Source organism: Salvelinus fontinalis, chromosome 8 (assembly GCF_029448725.1).
Source record: "Salvelinus fontinalis isolate EN_2023a chromosome 8, ASM2944872v1, whole genome shotgun sequence".
Lineage (NCBI taxonomy): Eukaryota > Metazoa > Chordata > Actinopteri > Salmoniformes > Salmonidae > Salvelinus > Salvelinus fontinalis.
Genome location: NC_074672.1, coordinates 31,915,737 through 31,933,287, shown reverse-complemented (window position 1 = coordinate 31,933,287; position 17,551 = coordinate 31,915,737). Strand labels below are relative to the sequence as shown.

The following is a 17,551-nucleotide window of genomic DNA, read 5'->3' as shown; positions in this document are numbered from 1 at the left end:
ACGGAAGAAAGGAGATATTATATTATAGGGGCCTACGGTGTGAATACGGCAGCAGGCGTATATGAAGGCTTATTATGAGTGATAGAAGTAGAGGTAGAGGTAAGGACTGGGGAGGTGTGAGGGGCACATGAAGGACGATGAGACTCATGTCTGTGAGGGACTCTGGGGTGGAGAGACAGATTAAAGGGTTGATTGAATAATGACATGACAGTAAAGGGGGGAGGGAGGGATGAAAATGCGATTAAGACGGGGACAGAAAAAGAGAAAGGGGAGAGGGAGCACAAAAGAGGGGAGAGACAGAGGAATGGGATGAATCTGAGATAAGAGGGGAGAGACAGAGGAAGAAGAAGCTGAGAGAGGAGGGGAGAGACAGTGAAGAGGAAGGGGAGGAATCTGAGGGAAGAGGGGAGAGACAGAGGAGAGTAAGGGGAGGAATCTGAGAGAAGAGGGGAGAGACAGAGGAAGAGTAAGGGGGAGCTGAGAGAAGTGGGTAGAGACCGAGGAAGAGGGGAGAGAGAGAGGAAGAGGAAGGGGAGGAAGTTCTAATGAGACCGTTGGTTTGGTGGCTGGTTCTAATGAGACCATTGGTTTGGTGGTTGGTTGGCTGGTTCTAATGAGACCGTTGGTTTGGTGGGTGGTTGACTGGTTCTAATGAGACCATTGGTTTGGTGGTTGGTTGGTTGGTTAGTTCTAATGAGACCATTGGTTTGGTGGGTGGTTGGCTGGTTCTAATGAGACCATTGGTTTGGTGGTTGGTTGGTTCTAATGAGACCATTGGTTTGGTGGTTGGTTCTAATGAGACCGTTGGTTTGGTGGCTGGTTGGATGGTTCTAAGGAAACTGTTGGTTTGGTAACTGGTTGGATGGTTCTAATGAGACCATTGGTTTGGTGGTTGGTTGGCTGGTTCTAATGAGACCGTTGGTTTGGTGGTTGGTTGGCTGGTTCTAATGAGACCGTTGGTTTGGTGGTTGGTTGGCTGGTTCTAATAAGACCGTTGGTTTGGTGGTTGGTTGGCTGGTTCTAATGAGACCGTTGGTTTGGTTGTTGGTTGGCTGGTTCTAATGAGACCATTGGTTTGGTGGTTGTGGGTTTGCTGGTTCTAATGAGACAATTGGTTTGGTGGTTGGTTGGTTCTACTGAGACCGTTGGTTTGGTGGCTGGTTGGATGGTTCTAAGGAAACTGTTGGTTTGGTGAACTGGTTGGATGGTTCTAATGAGACCATTGGTTTGGTGGTTGGTTGGCTGGTTCTAATGAGACCGTTGGTTTGGTGGTTGGTTGGCTGGTTCTAATGAGACCGTTGGTTTGGTGGTTGGTTGGCTGGTTCTAATAAGACCGTTGGTTTGGTGGTTGGTTGGCTGGTTCTAATGAGACCATTGGTTTGGTGGTTGGTTTGCTGGTTCTAATGAGACCATTGGTTTGGTGGTTGGTTGGTTCTAATGAGACCGTTGGTTTGATGACTGGTTGGATGGTTCTAAGGAAACTGTTGGGTTGGTGACTGGTTGGATGGTTATAATGAGACCATTGGTTTGGTGGTTGTTTGGCTGGTTCTAATGAGACCATTGGTTTGGTAGTTGGTTGGCTGGTTCTAATGAGACCATTGGTTTGGTGGTTGTTTGGCTGGTTCTAATGAGACCATTGGTTTGGTGGTTGTTTTTCTAATGAGACCATTGGTTTGGTGGTTGGTTGGCTGGTTCTAATGAGACCATTGGTTTGGTGGTTGGTTGGCTGGTTCTAATAAGACCATTATTTGGTGGTTGGTTGGCTGGTTCTAATAAGACCATTATTTGGTGGTTGGTTGGCTGGTTCTAATGAGACCATTGGTTTGGTGGTTGTTTGGCTGGTTCTAATGAGACCATTGGTTTGGTGGGTTTTGGCTGGTTCTAATGAGACCATTGGTTTGGTGGTTGGTTGGTTCTAATGAGACCATTGGTTTGGTGGTTGGTTCTAATGAGACCGTTGGTTTGGTGGCTGGTTGGATGGTTCTAAGGAAACTGTTGGTTTGGTGACTGGTAGGTTGGTTCTAATGAGACCATTGGTTTGGTGGTTGGTTGGCTGGTTCTAATGAGGCTAGTTTGGTTTTATTCTTTATTCTTTGGAGTTAGTCAGCTATGTAGATGTTTGAGACAGAGAAAGAGATAGAAGGAGTGAAGAAGAAGAAGAAGAAGAAGAAGAAGAAGAAGAAGAAGAAGAAGAAGAAGAAGAATATAAAGGGAGAGAGATGAGGGATGCTGTTAAAATATGGACATATGGTGGACGCTGATGCTACGGAAGAAAGGAGATATTATATTATAGGGGCCTACGGTGTGAATACGGCAGCAGGCGTATATGAAGGCTTATTGTGAGTGATAGAAGTAGAGGTAGAGGTAAGGACTGGGGAGGTGTGAGGGGCACATGAAGGACGATGAGACTCATGTCTGTGAGGGACTCTGGGGTGGAGAGACAGATTAAAGGGTTGATTGAATAATGACATGACAGTAAAGGAGGGAGGGAGGGATGAAAATGCGATTAAGACAGGGGGACAGAAAAAGAGAAAGGGGAGAGGGAGCACAAAAGAGGGGAGAGACAGAGGAAGGGGAGGAATCTGAGATAAGAGGGGAGAGACAGAGGAAGAAGAAGCTGAGAGAAGAGGGGAGAGAGTGGAGAGGAAGGGGAGGAAGCTGAGAGAAGAGGGGAGAGACAGAGGATGAGGAAGGGGAGGGAGCTGAGAGAAGAAGGGAGAGACAGAGGAAGAGGAAGCTGAGAGAAGAAGGGAGAGAGTGGAGAGGAAGGGGAGGAAGCTGAGAGAAGAGGGGAGAGAGAGGAAGAGGAAGGGAAGAAATCTGAGAGAAGAGGGGAGAGACAGAGGAAGGGAAGAAATCTGAGTGAAGAGGGGAGAGACAGAGGAAGGGAAGAAATCTGAGTGAAGAGGGGAGAGACAGAGGAAGAGGAATGGAAGGAGTTTGAGAGAAGAGGGGAGAGACAGAGGAAGGGGAGGGAGTCTAGAGAAGAAGGGAGAGACAGAGGAGGATGAAGGGGAGGGAGCTGAGAGAAAAGAGGGGAGAGAAAGAGGAAAAAGAAGAGGGAGAGCTGATAGAAGAGGGGAGAGACAGAGGAGGATGAAGGGCAGGAGCTGAGAGAAAGGAGGGGAGAGAAAGAGGAAGAAGAAGAGGGAGAGCTGATAGAAGAGGGGAGAGACAGAGGAGGATGAAGGGGAGGAGCAGAGAGAAAAGAGGGGAGAGAAAGAGGAAGAAGAAGTGGGAGAGCTGATAGAAGAGGGGAGAGACAGAGGAGGATGAAGGGGAGGAGCTGAGAGAAGAGGGGAAGGTCAATGATGAATGTAAGGGAGTCGTGTGAATAGATAGACTGAAAGAAGAAGAGAAACAGAGTGATAGACAGTGGAGAAAGGGTAAGAGATGGGTTCCAGAGGGAGGATGGGATTTGGGAGAGCGTGTTAAGAAAGCTGTGACATTACTGTTGACCCTGCTTTTGCTTTGTAACTGAAACTCACACTCACGCACAAACACACAAACACATACACACACTTCACATACACCTTCAGAGTTTTCACCTGCTAATTGGCTGAATCGTTTTTATCAATCAGGGCGGTGTGTGTGTGTGTGTGTGTATGTGTGTGTGGGTGTTGGGAGGCAAGGGAGCATGTTGACCAAGGAGCAGAGGGCCCAGGAGCAGCAGGCTATAGGGAGGAGGCTGGATGTCCTATTGTTGGAGGGAGGGAGGGAGGGAGGGAGGGAGGGAGGGAGGGAGGGAGGGAGGGAGGGAGGGAGGGAGGGAGAATTTTAAGGACTCCTCTGCCTCTGCTCTAATCCCTGATTCAGCTCCACTGGGAAACAGAGGACGCACACAGACAGAGCGTGCAGAGTGGCTGAGACACAGAAGGACAGCTAGAAAGGAGAGGAGAGGAAGAAAGGCACAGGAGAGGATATGGAGGGGGAGAAAGAAGTATGACAAGATGGAGGGAGGTGGAGAGAACAAGGAATGATACACTACATGACCAAAAGTATGTGGACACCATCTCATTCCAAAATTAGGGGCATTAATATGTAGTTGGTCCCCTATTTGCTTCTATAACACCCTCCACTCTTCTGGGAAGTCTTTCCACTAGATGTTGGAACATTGCTGACAGGGACCTGCTTCCATTCAGCCACAAGAGCATTAGTGAGGTCAGGCGCTGATTTTGGGCGATTAGGCCATGCAGTCGACATTCCAATTCATCCCAAAAGTGCTCAACTGGGTTAAGGCCAGGGCTCTGTGCAGGCCAGTCAAGTTCTTTGACACCAATCTCGACAAACCATTTCTGTATGGACCTCGCTTTGTGCACAGGGGGGGCAGTGTCATGCTAAAACAGGAAAGAGCCTTCCCCAAACTGTTGCCACAAAGTTTGAATCACAGAATCGTCTAGAATGTCATTGTATGCTGTAGTGTTAAGATGTCCCTTTCCTGGAAATAAGAGGTCTAGCCCGAATCATGACAGCCCAATACCATTATTCCTCCTCCACCAAACTTTACACTTGGCACTATGCAGGTGTGGCAGGTAGCCTTGTGGTTAGAGCGTTGGGCCAGTAACCGAAAGGTTGCTGGATTGAATCCCTGAGCTGACAAGGTAAGAATCTGTCATTCTGCCCTGAACAAGGCAGTTAACCCATTGTCCCCAGTAGGCTGTCATTGTAAATAAGAAATTGCCTGGTTAAATTTAAAAAAAGCATTTGGGGAGGTAGCTTTCCCCTGGCATCCATGAAACCCAGCTTTGTCTGTTGGACTGCCAGATGGTGAAGTGTGATTTATCTCTCCAGAGAACTCTAGCTAACACTTGACATTGCACATGGTGATCTTAGGCTTGTGTGTGGCTGCGCAGCCATGGAAGCTCCTGATGAACGGTGCTTGTGATGACATTGCTTCTAGAGGCAGTTTGGAACTTGGTAGTGAGTGTTGCAACCAAGGACAGATGATTTGTACGCGCTTCAGCACCTGCCGGTATGTCAGTAGAGAGAGTCAGAGGAGGGGGAGAGTAATGGTCTTGATGTGGAGGAAGTAGATGAGGTGAAAGACATTGGAGAACAAAATTAAAAAGGAAGGAAGGAAGGAAGAAGAGGTGGTTGGAGGATAGGAACAAAGGGATCCAGAGAGAAGAGTCCAGAGAGAGAAGTCCAGAGAGAGAACAGAGAACAAAGGGAATAGAGATGAATGAATACAGGAATGAATCAAAAAGACGAGGGGAACAAGGGAACACATCTAGGCTGTCTGTCTTAGGGACAGCCGAATAACCCATTTAGGTTCTTGATATCACCTTTTTTGTAGACACAATCTTTAAATTTAATACCATCATCCACAGAAGCTTCTCCCTTCCTCCCTCCCCATCTCATTTCCCCCTCTGAATGGGACAGTCAAGCGTGTCTGTTACATGGTTGAGATCCCATTCATGCTACTGCTCCACCTATTCACACCTCCCTCTTTCTGGTGTGTAAGGATAGGTTCTGTGGTGTTAGACAGAAGTAGATTTCTAGGGGTTAAGGTTGAGCGCTTACAGCACAGAGCTGGCCCACTGGCCGAGAGGAGATAGAGCTTGATGGATGGCTTCAAAACCAGAGGAGAGGAGGGATGAGGGAAGGATGGAGGGAGGGAGGCAGAGAGAGACGAAAGAGAAGAAGAGGAGATAAAGCCTGATAGATGGTCATGAAATGAGAGGAGTGGAGAAAAGAGGGAGGGAGGGAGGGAGGGAGGGAGGGAGGGAGGGTCTCCTCATTCCATTTCCCCTCTGTCTGGTCTGCTGATGATGAAGGTCATTACTCACCATATTTGAGCCTCTGTCAAATTATAGATAGCGCTCTCTCTCTCTCACTTCCTCTCTTTCTCTCTCTCTCTCCCTTCCTCTCTCTCTCAATCTCTCTCTCAATTAAATTAAATTCAATTTCAATTGAAAGGCTTTATTGGCATGTAAAAAATATGTTTACATTCCCAAAGCAAGTGAAATAGATAATAAACAAAAGTGAAATAAACAATGAAAAATGTACAGTAAACATAAATAAAGACATTACAAAGACACTGCAAATAGTTAAAATATGAAAAGGAAAATAAATGAACATAAATATGGGTTGTATTTACAATGATGTTTGTTCTTCACTGATTGTCCTTTTCTTGTGGCAACAGGTCACAAATCTTGCTGCTGTGATGGAACACTGTATTTAATCCATGAATCCATCAGAGAGACACTGGCTCTGGTCTGACCTTATTAATGGTCAATGACCTTATGAATGGAGATATTAAACTCTGTAACTATGCCAGCTGAATAAAGGAAGGACAAGTTAGAGAATGCAAGATTGGGACCTCAGCCATTGTGTGTGTGTGTGTGTGTGTGTGTGTGTGTGTGTGTGTGTGTGTGTGTGTGGTGGGGGGGGGACTTCTGGTCCCCACAAGGATAGTTCTTAAAAGAATAGTAAAACAAGATAAAAATGTGTTTCTGTGACGTGTTGAGGTTGGACCCAGGTGCAGAGAAGACACCAGACGAGGAATCACAGTGGTTAAGGATAAACATAAGACTTTACTAAGAAACGGTAGCTGCAGGATCACAGTACACTTGAAAAAGCAACAAACACTAAGTCTCGAAAACTCACTCAGGAAACGACCACACAGAGTAAACAATTCAAGCTTCTGCAAAGAGAACCAGAAAACACACCTCTTTTAGCAGGGAAATCATAATGAGTAATAGAACACACCTCTTTTAGCAGGGAATCATAATGAGTAATAGAACACACCTCTTTTAGCAGGGAAATCATAATGAGTAATAGAACACACCTCTTTTAGCAGAGAAAGCATAATGAGTAATGGAACACACCTCTTTAAGCAGGGAAATCATAATGAGTAATAGAACACACCTCTTTTAGCAGGGAAATCATAATGAGTAATAGAACACACCTCTTTTAGCAGGGAAATCATAATGACTAATAGAACACACCTCTTTTAGATGGGAAATTATAATGAGTAATGGAACACACCTCTTTTAAAGGGGAAATCATAATGAGTAATAGAACACACCTCTTTTAAATGGGAAATCATGATGAGTAATAGAATACACCTCTTTTAAAGGGGAAATCACAATGAGCAATAGAATACACCTCTTTTAAAGGGGGAATCACAATGAGTAATAGAACACACCTCTTTTAAAGGGGAAATCACAATGAGTAATAGAACACACCTCTTTTAAAGGGGAATTCATAATGAGCAATAGAACACACCTCTTTTAAAGGGGGAATCACAATGAGTAATAGAACACACCTATTTTAAAGGGGAAATCATAATGAGTAATAGAATACACCTCGTTTAAAGGGGAAATCATAATGAGTAATAGAACACACCTCTTTTAAAGGGGAAATCATAATGAGCAATAGAGCACTCCTCTTTTAAAGGGGAAATCATGATGAGTAATAGAACACACCTCTTTTAAATGGGAAATCATGATGAGTAATAGAATACACCTCTTTTAAAGGGGAAATCACAATGAGCAATAGAATACACCTCTTTTAAAGGGGAATCATAATGAGTAATAGAACACACCTCTTTTAGCAGGGAAATCATAATGAGTAATAGAACACACCTCTTTTAGCAGGGAAATCATAATGAGTAATAGAACACACCTCTTTTAGATGGGAAATTATAATGAGCAATGGAACACACCTCTTTTAAAGGGGAAATCATAATGAGTAATAGAACACACCTCTTTTAAAGGGGAAATCATAATGAGTAATAGAACACACCTCTTTTAAAGGGGAAATCATAATGAGTAATAGAACACACCTCTTTTAAAGGTGAAATCACAATGAGTAATAGAACACACCTCTTTTAAATGGGAAATCATGATGAGTAATAGAATACACCTCTTTTAAAGGGGAAATCACAATGAGCAATAGAATACACCTCTTTTAAAGGGGGAATCACAATGAGTAATAGAACACACCTCTTTTAAAGGGGAAATCACAATGAGTAATAGAACACACCTCTTTTAAAGGGGAATTCATAATGAGCAATAGAACACACCTCTTTTAAAGGGGGAATCACAATGAGTAATAGAACACACCTATTTTAAAGGGGAAATCATAATGAGTAATAGAATACACCTCGTTTAAAGGGGAAATCATAATGAGTAATAGAACACACCTCTTTTAAAGGGGAATTCATAATGAGCAATAGAGCACTCCTCTTTTAAAGGGGAAATCATGATGAGTAAAAGAACACACCTCCTTTAAAGGGGAAATCATAATGACTAATAGAACACACCTCTTTTAAAGGGGATATCATAATGAGTAATAGAACACACCTCTTTTAGCAAGGAAATCATAATGAGTAATAGAACACACCTCTTTTAAAGGTGAAATCACAATGAGTAATAGAATACACCTCTTTTAAAGGGGGAATCACAATGAGTAATAGAACACACCTCTTTTAAATGGAAAATCATGATGAGTAATATAACACACCTCTTTTAAAGGGGAAATCATAATGAGTAAAAGAACACACCTCCTTTAAAGGGGAAATCATAATGAGTAATAGAACACACCTCTTTTAAATGGGAAATCATAATGAGTAATAGAACACACCTCTTTTAAAGGTGAAATCATAATGAGTAATAGAACACACCTCTTTTAAAGGGGAAATCATAATGAGTAATAGAACACACCTCTTTTAAAGGGGAAATCATAATGAGTAATAGAACACACCTCTTTTAAAGGGGAAATCATAATGAGTAATAGAACACACCTCTTTTAAAGGGGAAATCATAATGAGTAATAGAACACACCTCTTTTAAAGGGGAAATCATAATGAGTAATAGAACACACCTCTTTTAAAGGGGAAATCATTATGAGTAATAGAACACACCTCTTTTAAAGGGGAAATCATAATGAGTAAAAGAACACACCTCCTTTAAAGGGGAAATCATAATGAGTAATAGAACACACCTCTTTTAAAGGGGAAATCATAATGAGTAATAGAACACACCTCTTTTAAATGGGAAATCATAATGAGTAATAGAATACACCTCTTTTAAAGGGGGAATCACAATGAGTAATAGAACACACCACTTTTAAAGGGGAAATCACAATGTGTAATAGAATACACCTCTTTTAAAGGGGGAATCACAATGAGTAATAGAACACACCTCTTTTAAATGGAAAACCATAATGAGTAATAGAACACACCCCTTTTAAAGGGGAAATCACAATGAGTAATAGAACACACCTCTTTTAAAGGGGAAATCATAATGAGTAATAGAACACACCTCTTTTAGCAGGGAAATCATAATGAGTAATAGAACACACCTCTTTTAAATGGGAAATCACAATGAGTAATAGAATACACCTCTTTTAAAGGGGAAATCATAATGAGTAATAGAATACACCTCGTTTAAAGGTGAAATCACAATGAGTAATATAATACACCTCTTTTAAAGGGGGAATCACAATGAGTAATAGAACACACCTCTTTTAGCAGGGAAATCATAATGAGTAATAGAATACACCTCGTTTAAAGGTGAAATCACAATGAGTAATATAATACACCTCTTTTAAAGGGGAAATCATAATGAGTAATAGAACACACCTCTTTTAAATGGGAAATCATAATGAGTAATAGAACACACCTCTTTTAAAGGGGAAATCATAATGAGTAATAGAACACACCTCTTTTAAATGGGAAATCATAATGAGTAATAGAACACACCTCTTTTAAATGGGAAATCATAATGAGTAATAGAACACACCTCTTTTAAATGGGAAATCATAATGAGATAGAACACACTTGAGGATCATAATGGTCTCTAGGATGGTCTCTAGGATGGTCTCTAGGATGGTCTCTAGGATGACCTTCTGGTGACGGGTGGAACATTGACAATTTTAGGTTCAGGGGTTAGAAATAGGGTTAGGGGTAAGCGGTTAGGTTTAGATACATTGTCATCACCAGAAATAATGTTCACACACAATCACTCAGTCACCACATAAAGAGTGCACTGACACAACAAAATAAAAAATGTAGACTTCTGTCTCCTTGATGCTTGCTTCCATGTTCAAACACACACACACACACACACACACACACACACACACACACACACACACACACACACACACACACACACACACACACACACACACACACACACACACACACACACACACACACACACTCACACACACACACACCCCGTAAGCCAAACTCTGTGTGTTTCAGCTGCGTCCAGGCGAGGCCTTCACTGTGTACCACACCAGCCCTACTCTGTCCAGTCTGTCCAAACCAGTGGTTCTGTGGACCCAACAGGACGTCTGCAAGTGGCTGAAGAAACACTGTCCCCACAACTACCTGACCTACGTAGAAGCCTTCTCCCACCATGCTATCACAGGTAACGTGTAGAAACTTTCTCCAACCTCGCAATCACAGGTAATGTGTAGAAACCTTCTCCAACCCCTCTACCACAGGTAATGTGTAGAAACCTTCTCCAGCCCCTCTACCACAGGTAATGTGTAGAAACCTTCTCCAACCCCTCTACCACAGATAATGTGTAGAAACCTTCTCCAACCCCACCCCTGCTGAAATGTGAATTCATCTCCCAGTGTCTGGTGGAAAGCAGACTGAACCAGATTTTCCTCAAGGATTTTGCCTGTGCTTAGCTCCATTCTGTTTCTTTTCTATCCTGAAAAAATCCCCAGTCCTTAACGTTTACAAGCATACCCTAAACATGATGCAGCCAACACTATGCTTGAAAATTGAGGAGTGGTACTCAGTAATGTGTTGTATTGGATTTTCCCTAAACATAACACTTTCTATTCAGGACAAACAGTTCATTGCTTTGCCACATTTTTTGCAGTATTACTTTAGTGCCTTGTTGCAAACATTATGCATGTTTTGAAATATTTGTATTCTGTACAGGCTTCCTTTTTTTAACTCTGTCATTTAGCTCAGTATTGTGGTATAACTACAATGTTGTTGATCCATCCTCAGTTTTCTCCTATCACAGCCATTAAACTCTGTAACTGTTTTAAAGTCACCTTTGGCCTCATGGTGAAATCTCTGACCGGTTTCCTTCCTCTCACCGAGTTAGGAAGGACGCCTGTCTCTTTGTAGTGACTGGGTATATTGATACACCATCGAATGTGTATTTAATAACTTCACCATGCTCAAAGAAATATTCAATGTCTGCTTCTTTTTTTTACCCATCTACCAAAAGGTGCCCTTTGCAAGGCATTGGAAAGCCTCCCTGGTCTTTTCGGTTGAATCTGTGTTTGAAATTCATTGCTGGACTGAGGGACCTTACAGATAATTGTATGTGTGGGGTACAGAGATGAGGTAGCCATTAAAACATCATGTTAAACACTATTATTGCATACAGAGGGAGTCCATGCAACTTATTATGTGACTTGTTAAGCACATTTTCACTCCCAAACTGATTTAGGCTGCCATAACAAAGGGGTTGAATACTCATTGACTCAAGACAGGTTTTCATTTTTTATTAATTTGTAAACATTTCTAAAAACATAATTCCACCTTGACATTATGGGGTATTATGTGTAGGCCAGTGACAACAATCCCAAAATGTAATCCATTTTAAACACAAAAACATTGGAAAAGTCAAGGCGTGTGAATACTTTCTGAAGGCACTATACAGACAGGCATTATAGTAGCCCCAGGAGCTAAAGCCTTCAGATCTCAAGCAAGTTTATTCATCACCCAAGCTTATTCTCTACACTTCGCTACTCTCCACCGCCCAGAGAACTGAAGCTCCTGTACTCCGAGAGTTGGGACCAATTCACACAGGTCTCTGAAAAGGCTTAGCCTGAGAAACCAAATCTCACACAAATTGTATTTTTAGTTCCTTAGCTGGTTCCACAGCTTCGCTTTTTCAGCTGCGGGACTTAAGAAACGGTTTACACCTAAATCTCTCACAAGGAGATTTAAAGACCATTCATGCAGCCAAAGCTAAGAAAGGAACGCTGTGTTTCTGTGGAAGAAAAGGAAAGCTGTTGAAGCGGACGTAGTTTACGGTGTTCTCACACACATGCATTAGACACATTGTTAACAGACACCTACACACTCATGCACACACACACGCACGCACACACACACACACACAGTACGTACTGTATATGAGCGTTCACTTCTCTTAGCCTTGAGTCAGACAGTACAGAACAGGTCCCTTTCAGAGCCACTCACAGAGAACAGATTGCTTTTCTAAACTGCAGGGTCAGCCATCACTCACTAAGTCACTCTGCACCTTGATACACGTACACAGTGTTTGCCTGCCTCAAGTTACAGAGAACCCAGCAACAGCAGATCATATCTCTTTGATTTATTCATCATATTTATATGTTATATTACAGACACTAGCACATGCATGAACACACACATTCACACACACACGCACATGCACGCACACACACACACACACACACACAGGTGCAGTTTGTCTCATTATGTGTATAAAATGTGGAAGCTACAGGCAGCACCAGTTAAATAGAGAATCAGCTAGCCATAGAATTACATATAGAACCTGATTGTTATAAAGATGTGTTTGATCATAAGGCTACTCCGATTATTTATTGCTAGCAAATCCCCATGTGATTCGAGTGAAGGTATTTTCCCTCAGTTTACAATTGCAGTGGTTAGTGGTGAGTGCTTTGTGTTTGTTGCTGCTTCTCGGAGCTCCACTCGTGTACATGGGCGTTCTATACGAGGTGCACCCGCAGACATGTCTACATCCACAGTTGCTCGAGAAGCGCGCACCCCTTTTCCTGCAGTTTTCATTTTTCATTGAATGTATTATTTTGGTTATTGAGATCTCTGCTTTTAAATGTACCAGTTGAGTTAGAAAGACCTGTGTGAATGTGAGGATGGTGTTAAGGTTGTCGTAGTCGTTCTCCTCCGCAGACGAGGAGGAGCATGGATTGGACCAAGATGCGGAGTAGTAGGTATTCATGATTTAATGAACAAACAACAAACACTACAAATTACGAAACTCTACAAACGTGACTAACCTGAAAACAGTCCTGTGTGGCCCAAACACTGACACAGGAAACAAACACCCACAAAACACCAGTGAAACCCTGGCTGCCTTAGTATGACTCTCAATCAGGGACAAACGATACACACCTGTCTCTGATTGAGAATCATACCAGGCCAAACACAAAATCCCAACATAGAAAAACAAACCTAGACCAACCCACCCAACTCACGCCCTGACCAACTAAAACAAATACATAACAAAGGAAAACAGGTCAGGAACGTGACAGATGGTTATTAGTCTTTGGTAGACATATTAGCCCAATACAACCTCTGTGTCGGGTAAATAGTTTTCAACCAGTTACTTGGTTATTTGCAACCATGAAACCATGAGGCAATGGTTCAGGCAATTGTTTAGCCAGGGCCGGCAATACCAATAAGCAACATAAGCAGACACTTTTTTACCACAGATTTTTATTTAAAAAAATGGTAATTCAGTCAGGGTCTCAACTTCCTGTTGAGAGTTAGAATAGTAGAATACACAAGTTGTAATTTCTAAATGTGGTTGTGCATCAAGTCACTGACAGTCACTCAATTAGCCCATGCCAGCTATTTGTTTTAGATAGCTGGCTAAATGAACTTACCTAGCAATCTAAACCTTGCAGTAATCATGACTGAATTACCTACCAGGCACTAAGGGCATGTATCAATAAGGGGGATCATAGCTTTCACCTGGATTCACCTGGTCAGTCTGTCATGAAAAGTGTAGGTATCTTTAATGTTGTGAACACTCTGTGTAAGCAACCACTGCTACCTGCACTATCCTTCTTTCTTAACTTCGTATGGCTGCATCCCGTTAACGGGATGCTATGACAACAGCCAGTGAAAGTGCAAGGCGCCAAATTCAAACAACAGAAATCTCATAACTAAAATTCCTCAAACATACATATGTCTTATATCATTTTAAATGTAATCTTGTTGTTAATCTCACCAAAGTGTCCGATTTCAAATGTGCTTTTCAGCGAAAGCACTACAAACGATTATGTTAGGTCACCACCAATCCACAATAAGCACAGCCATTTTTCCAGCAAAAGATAGAAGTCACAAAAAGCTGAAATAGAGATAAAATTAATCACTAACCTTTGATGATCTTCATCAGATGACACTCATAGGACTTCATGTTACACAATACATGCATGTTTTGTTTGATAAAGTTCACGTTTATATAAAAGAAATCTGAGTTTACATTGGCGCGTTACATTCACTAGTTCCAAAAACATCAAGTGATTTTGCATAGCCACATTGTTTCAACAGAAATACTCATCATAAATGTAGATGATAATACAAGTTATACACATGGAATTATAGATATACCTCTCCTTAATGCAACCGCTGTGTCAGATTTCAAAAAACTTTACGGAAAAAGCAAACCATGCAATAATCTGAGACGGCGCTCAGAACAATAGCCAAATTAGCCGCCATGTTGGAGTCAACAGAAACCAGAAAATACATGATAAATGTTTCCTTACCTTTGATGAACTTCATCAGAATGCAGTCCTAGGAATCCCAGGTCCACAATAAATGCTTGATTTGTTCGATAATGTCCGTTATTTATGTCCAATTAGCTACTTAATTCCAAAGTCACAAAGCGCGTCCACTATAACGTGCCGAAATGTCCAAAAGTTCCGTAACAGTCAGTAGAAACATGTCAAACGATGTACTGAATCAATCTTTAGAATGTTGTTAACTTCTTTGGGGTACCCCCCCCTTCTTCTCAATTTCTGCCTAAAGACATACCCTAATCTAACTGCCTGTAGCTCAGGCTCAGAAGCAAGGATATGCATATTCTTGGTATCATTTGAAAGGAAACACTCTGCATTTTGTGGAAATGTGAATTCAATGTAGGAGAATATAACACAATAGATCTGGTAGAAGAACTAACTAACTACCTAACTAATTATTTACACATTTTCTATTTACAATATTGTGAAGACCCTCAGTCCTCTATATTGTGCTGCTGGTGTCATGGCCCATAGCAGTCTATTTCTGCTGTAAAGCAGAGGCTTACTGAACAGGTGGTGCAAGTGATGGGGCATTTCCTGTGACAAAGGGCACAACGACGTCTCCCTACTGTGCCCTTTTTGCCCTGAGGCACATTCATGCCTGCAGAGATTAATCTGGGCAGGTGAACACCACTGGTTGGAGCAGAAGGTACTGCAGTGGACTTGCTGTAGTAAAAAAGCTCCTGGATGAGCAGCTCCCTGAAGGCTAGCTGTGAGATGGGGGGCTGTCTCTATCAATTTCCTCTATAATTTGGGTTAAATCTGTATACTTAGACTTTGTTTTAGCTTTTCCTGATTTATTCGCCATAATTTAAATATATAAGCTTGTTGAAAATGCTATTGAATATGTACTGCTATGCGTTACACTCGTGGCTCCGTCAAGTAGGATTTGCAATGGCGAATGAACCTCTTTTACGCCAGAGTTTACGACAAAGGCTGGTCTTCAAACGTATAACCATTACATATTGCCGTTTACCTCAGCTCATTGGCTATCTTCCAAGCTAGATTTCAAGATGATCAGTGGTCATTGGGCCAATCGGTCTATCGTCGATACAGTCAATCAACGATAGACCGGTCCTACCATTGGTGCGCAATGAGGTCATTGATTGGTGTCTTCAAATCGGTGTGTTTCGGTCAATACGTCCCGGGAAAAGAGCCATCATGTATGGTTGTGTTACTAACAACCAGAGGATTGCAATGAAACCAACCATTTGTTTAGTGTGTGTAATTACCACGAATGCTTCGTCCAAAGTTGAATGAGATGGAAATCACGACGCAACCGGTTTACAAATGTTTCGTGTTAGGCTATAAAAATGTATTTTATCAAACAAAACGAACATTCACTGTGTAGTTAGGACACTTGGCATTGCCACCAGAGGAAGATCTTCAATGGTAAGCGATTCATTTTATTGTTATTTCTGACTTTCGTGACGCTAATGCTTGTTTGGAAAATGCTAGTAATACTTGTGTGTGTGGGGCGCCGTCCTCAGAAAATCGCATGTTTGCTTTTGCAGTAAACCTTTTTGAAATCTGACACAGCGGCTGGATTAATAAGACGTTCATCTTTTAAATGATGTAAGATACATGTATTTACAAGAATGTTTAATACAACGAATGGTGTATTTAAAATGTTAGCTCTCTGCAGTTTCACCGGATGTTGGCCTGGTGGGACGTTAGCGTCTCACCTACCCTAGAGAAGTTAACATACATCTTGAATAACGTTCCAACTGGAGAATTAGATTGACTTCAGTTGAGCGATGGAACGGAGCTGCCTATCACGTGGTCAAAGCATGGTCAGCTCGTGGCAGTGGTGACTAATTCCTGTCTCCTTCGGCCCCCCTTCACATTAGAGTCATCAGACAAAGTTCTATTGACTGTTGACATCTAGCTGGAAGCCGTAGGAAGTCTAGTGGAAGCCGTAAGAAAACTCATCCATATCTTGCTGTAATTTCAATGAGAGCTTGGTTGAAAATCTGCCACCCTCCAAACAGGAAGTGGAACTTCTCAGGTTTTTGCCTGCCATATGAGTTCTGTTATACTCACAGACATAATTCAAACAGTTTTAGAAACTTCAGTGTTCACTATCCAATACTAATAATGATATGCAAATATTCGCAACGATGACTAAGGAGCAGGCCGTTTACTCTGGACACCTCTGTGCACCTTTCATCCAAGCTACTCAATACTGCCCCTGCAGCCATAAGAAGTTGAACGATTGGTGTCCCGCTAGCGGGACAACTTCCGGTCAAACTGGAGGGCGTGTAATTCAAATAAATTCTAATAGTTATTATAGCGGTTAAGCATTTAGGTACATATACGTGTCTTTTATATATTTAAATTCTTGTTAATCTAACTGCACTGTCCGATTTACAGTAGCTATTACAGCGAAAACATGCCATGGGATTGTTTGAGGACAGTGCCCCACATCAAAATATTTTTCCACTGGCACAGGTTTCATACATTTACATATAAAGAGTAAATATTCACTTACTTTTTGAAAGTCTTCCTCTGAATTGTCATCCAGAGGGTCCCAGCAATAACATGTAGTGTCATTTTGTTAGATAAAATCAGTTTTTATATCCCAAAAAGTCAGTCAAGTTGGCGCCATCGATTTGAGTAATCCACTCGTTCAACTTGCAGAGAAAGGAATCCGAATATCTACCCCTTAACTTTGTGTCAACAAGTCAAATTACGTTTCTATTTACTCCTCAGACACCCTAAAATGTAACCAAACTATAATATTTCTTACGGAAAGAAGTATGTTCAATTAGAAACCGATTTTAGCAGGTGCGTCCTGTCTTCATGGCGTGCACAAACACAAATTTCCAAGACTGTGTCCCTGTACTAAAACTGATATTTCTTATTTGTTTTTGAAGTTACAAGCCTGAAACCTTAAACATAGACAGCTGACACCCTGTGGAAGCCATAGGAATTGCACTTACTTTTTTATTACTTGCCTTTCTAAGAGGATGGTCTCTCTCAACAAAACAATTGGATGTTTTTTCTTTGG

The 17,551-nt window shown here is 41.8% G+C and overlaps 1 protein-coding gene across 2 annotated transcripts in view; it reads left to right on the top strand.

The window, feature by feature from the left end:
* Positions 1-17,551, top strand: part of samd10b (sterile alpha motif domain containing 10b) — a 190,268-nt gene that overhangs the window by 147,185 nt on the left and 25,532 nt on the right. For both annotated transcript variants that reach the window (XM_055932868.1, XM_055932867.1), the window contains exon 3: positions 10,217-10,385. In XM_055932868.1, the coding sequence (XP_055788843.1) occupies positions 10,217-10,385 (169 nt within the window). The remainder of the gene's footprint in view (positions 1-10,216; positions 10,386-17,551) is intronic.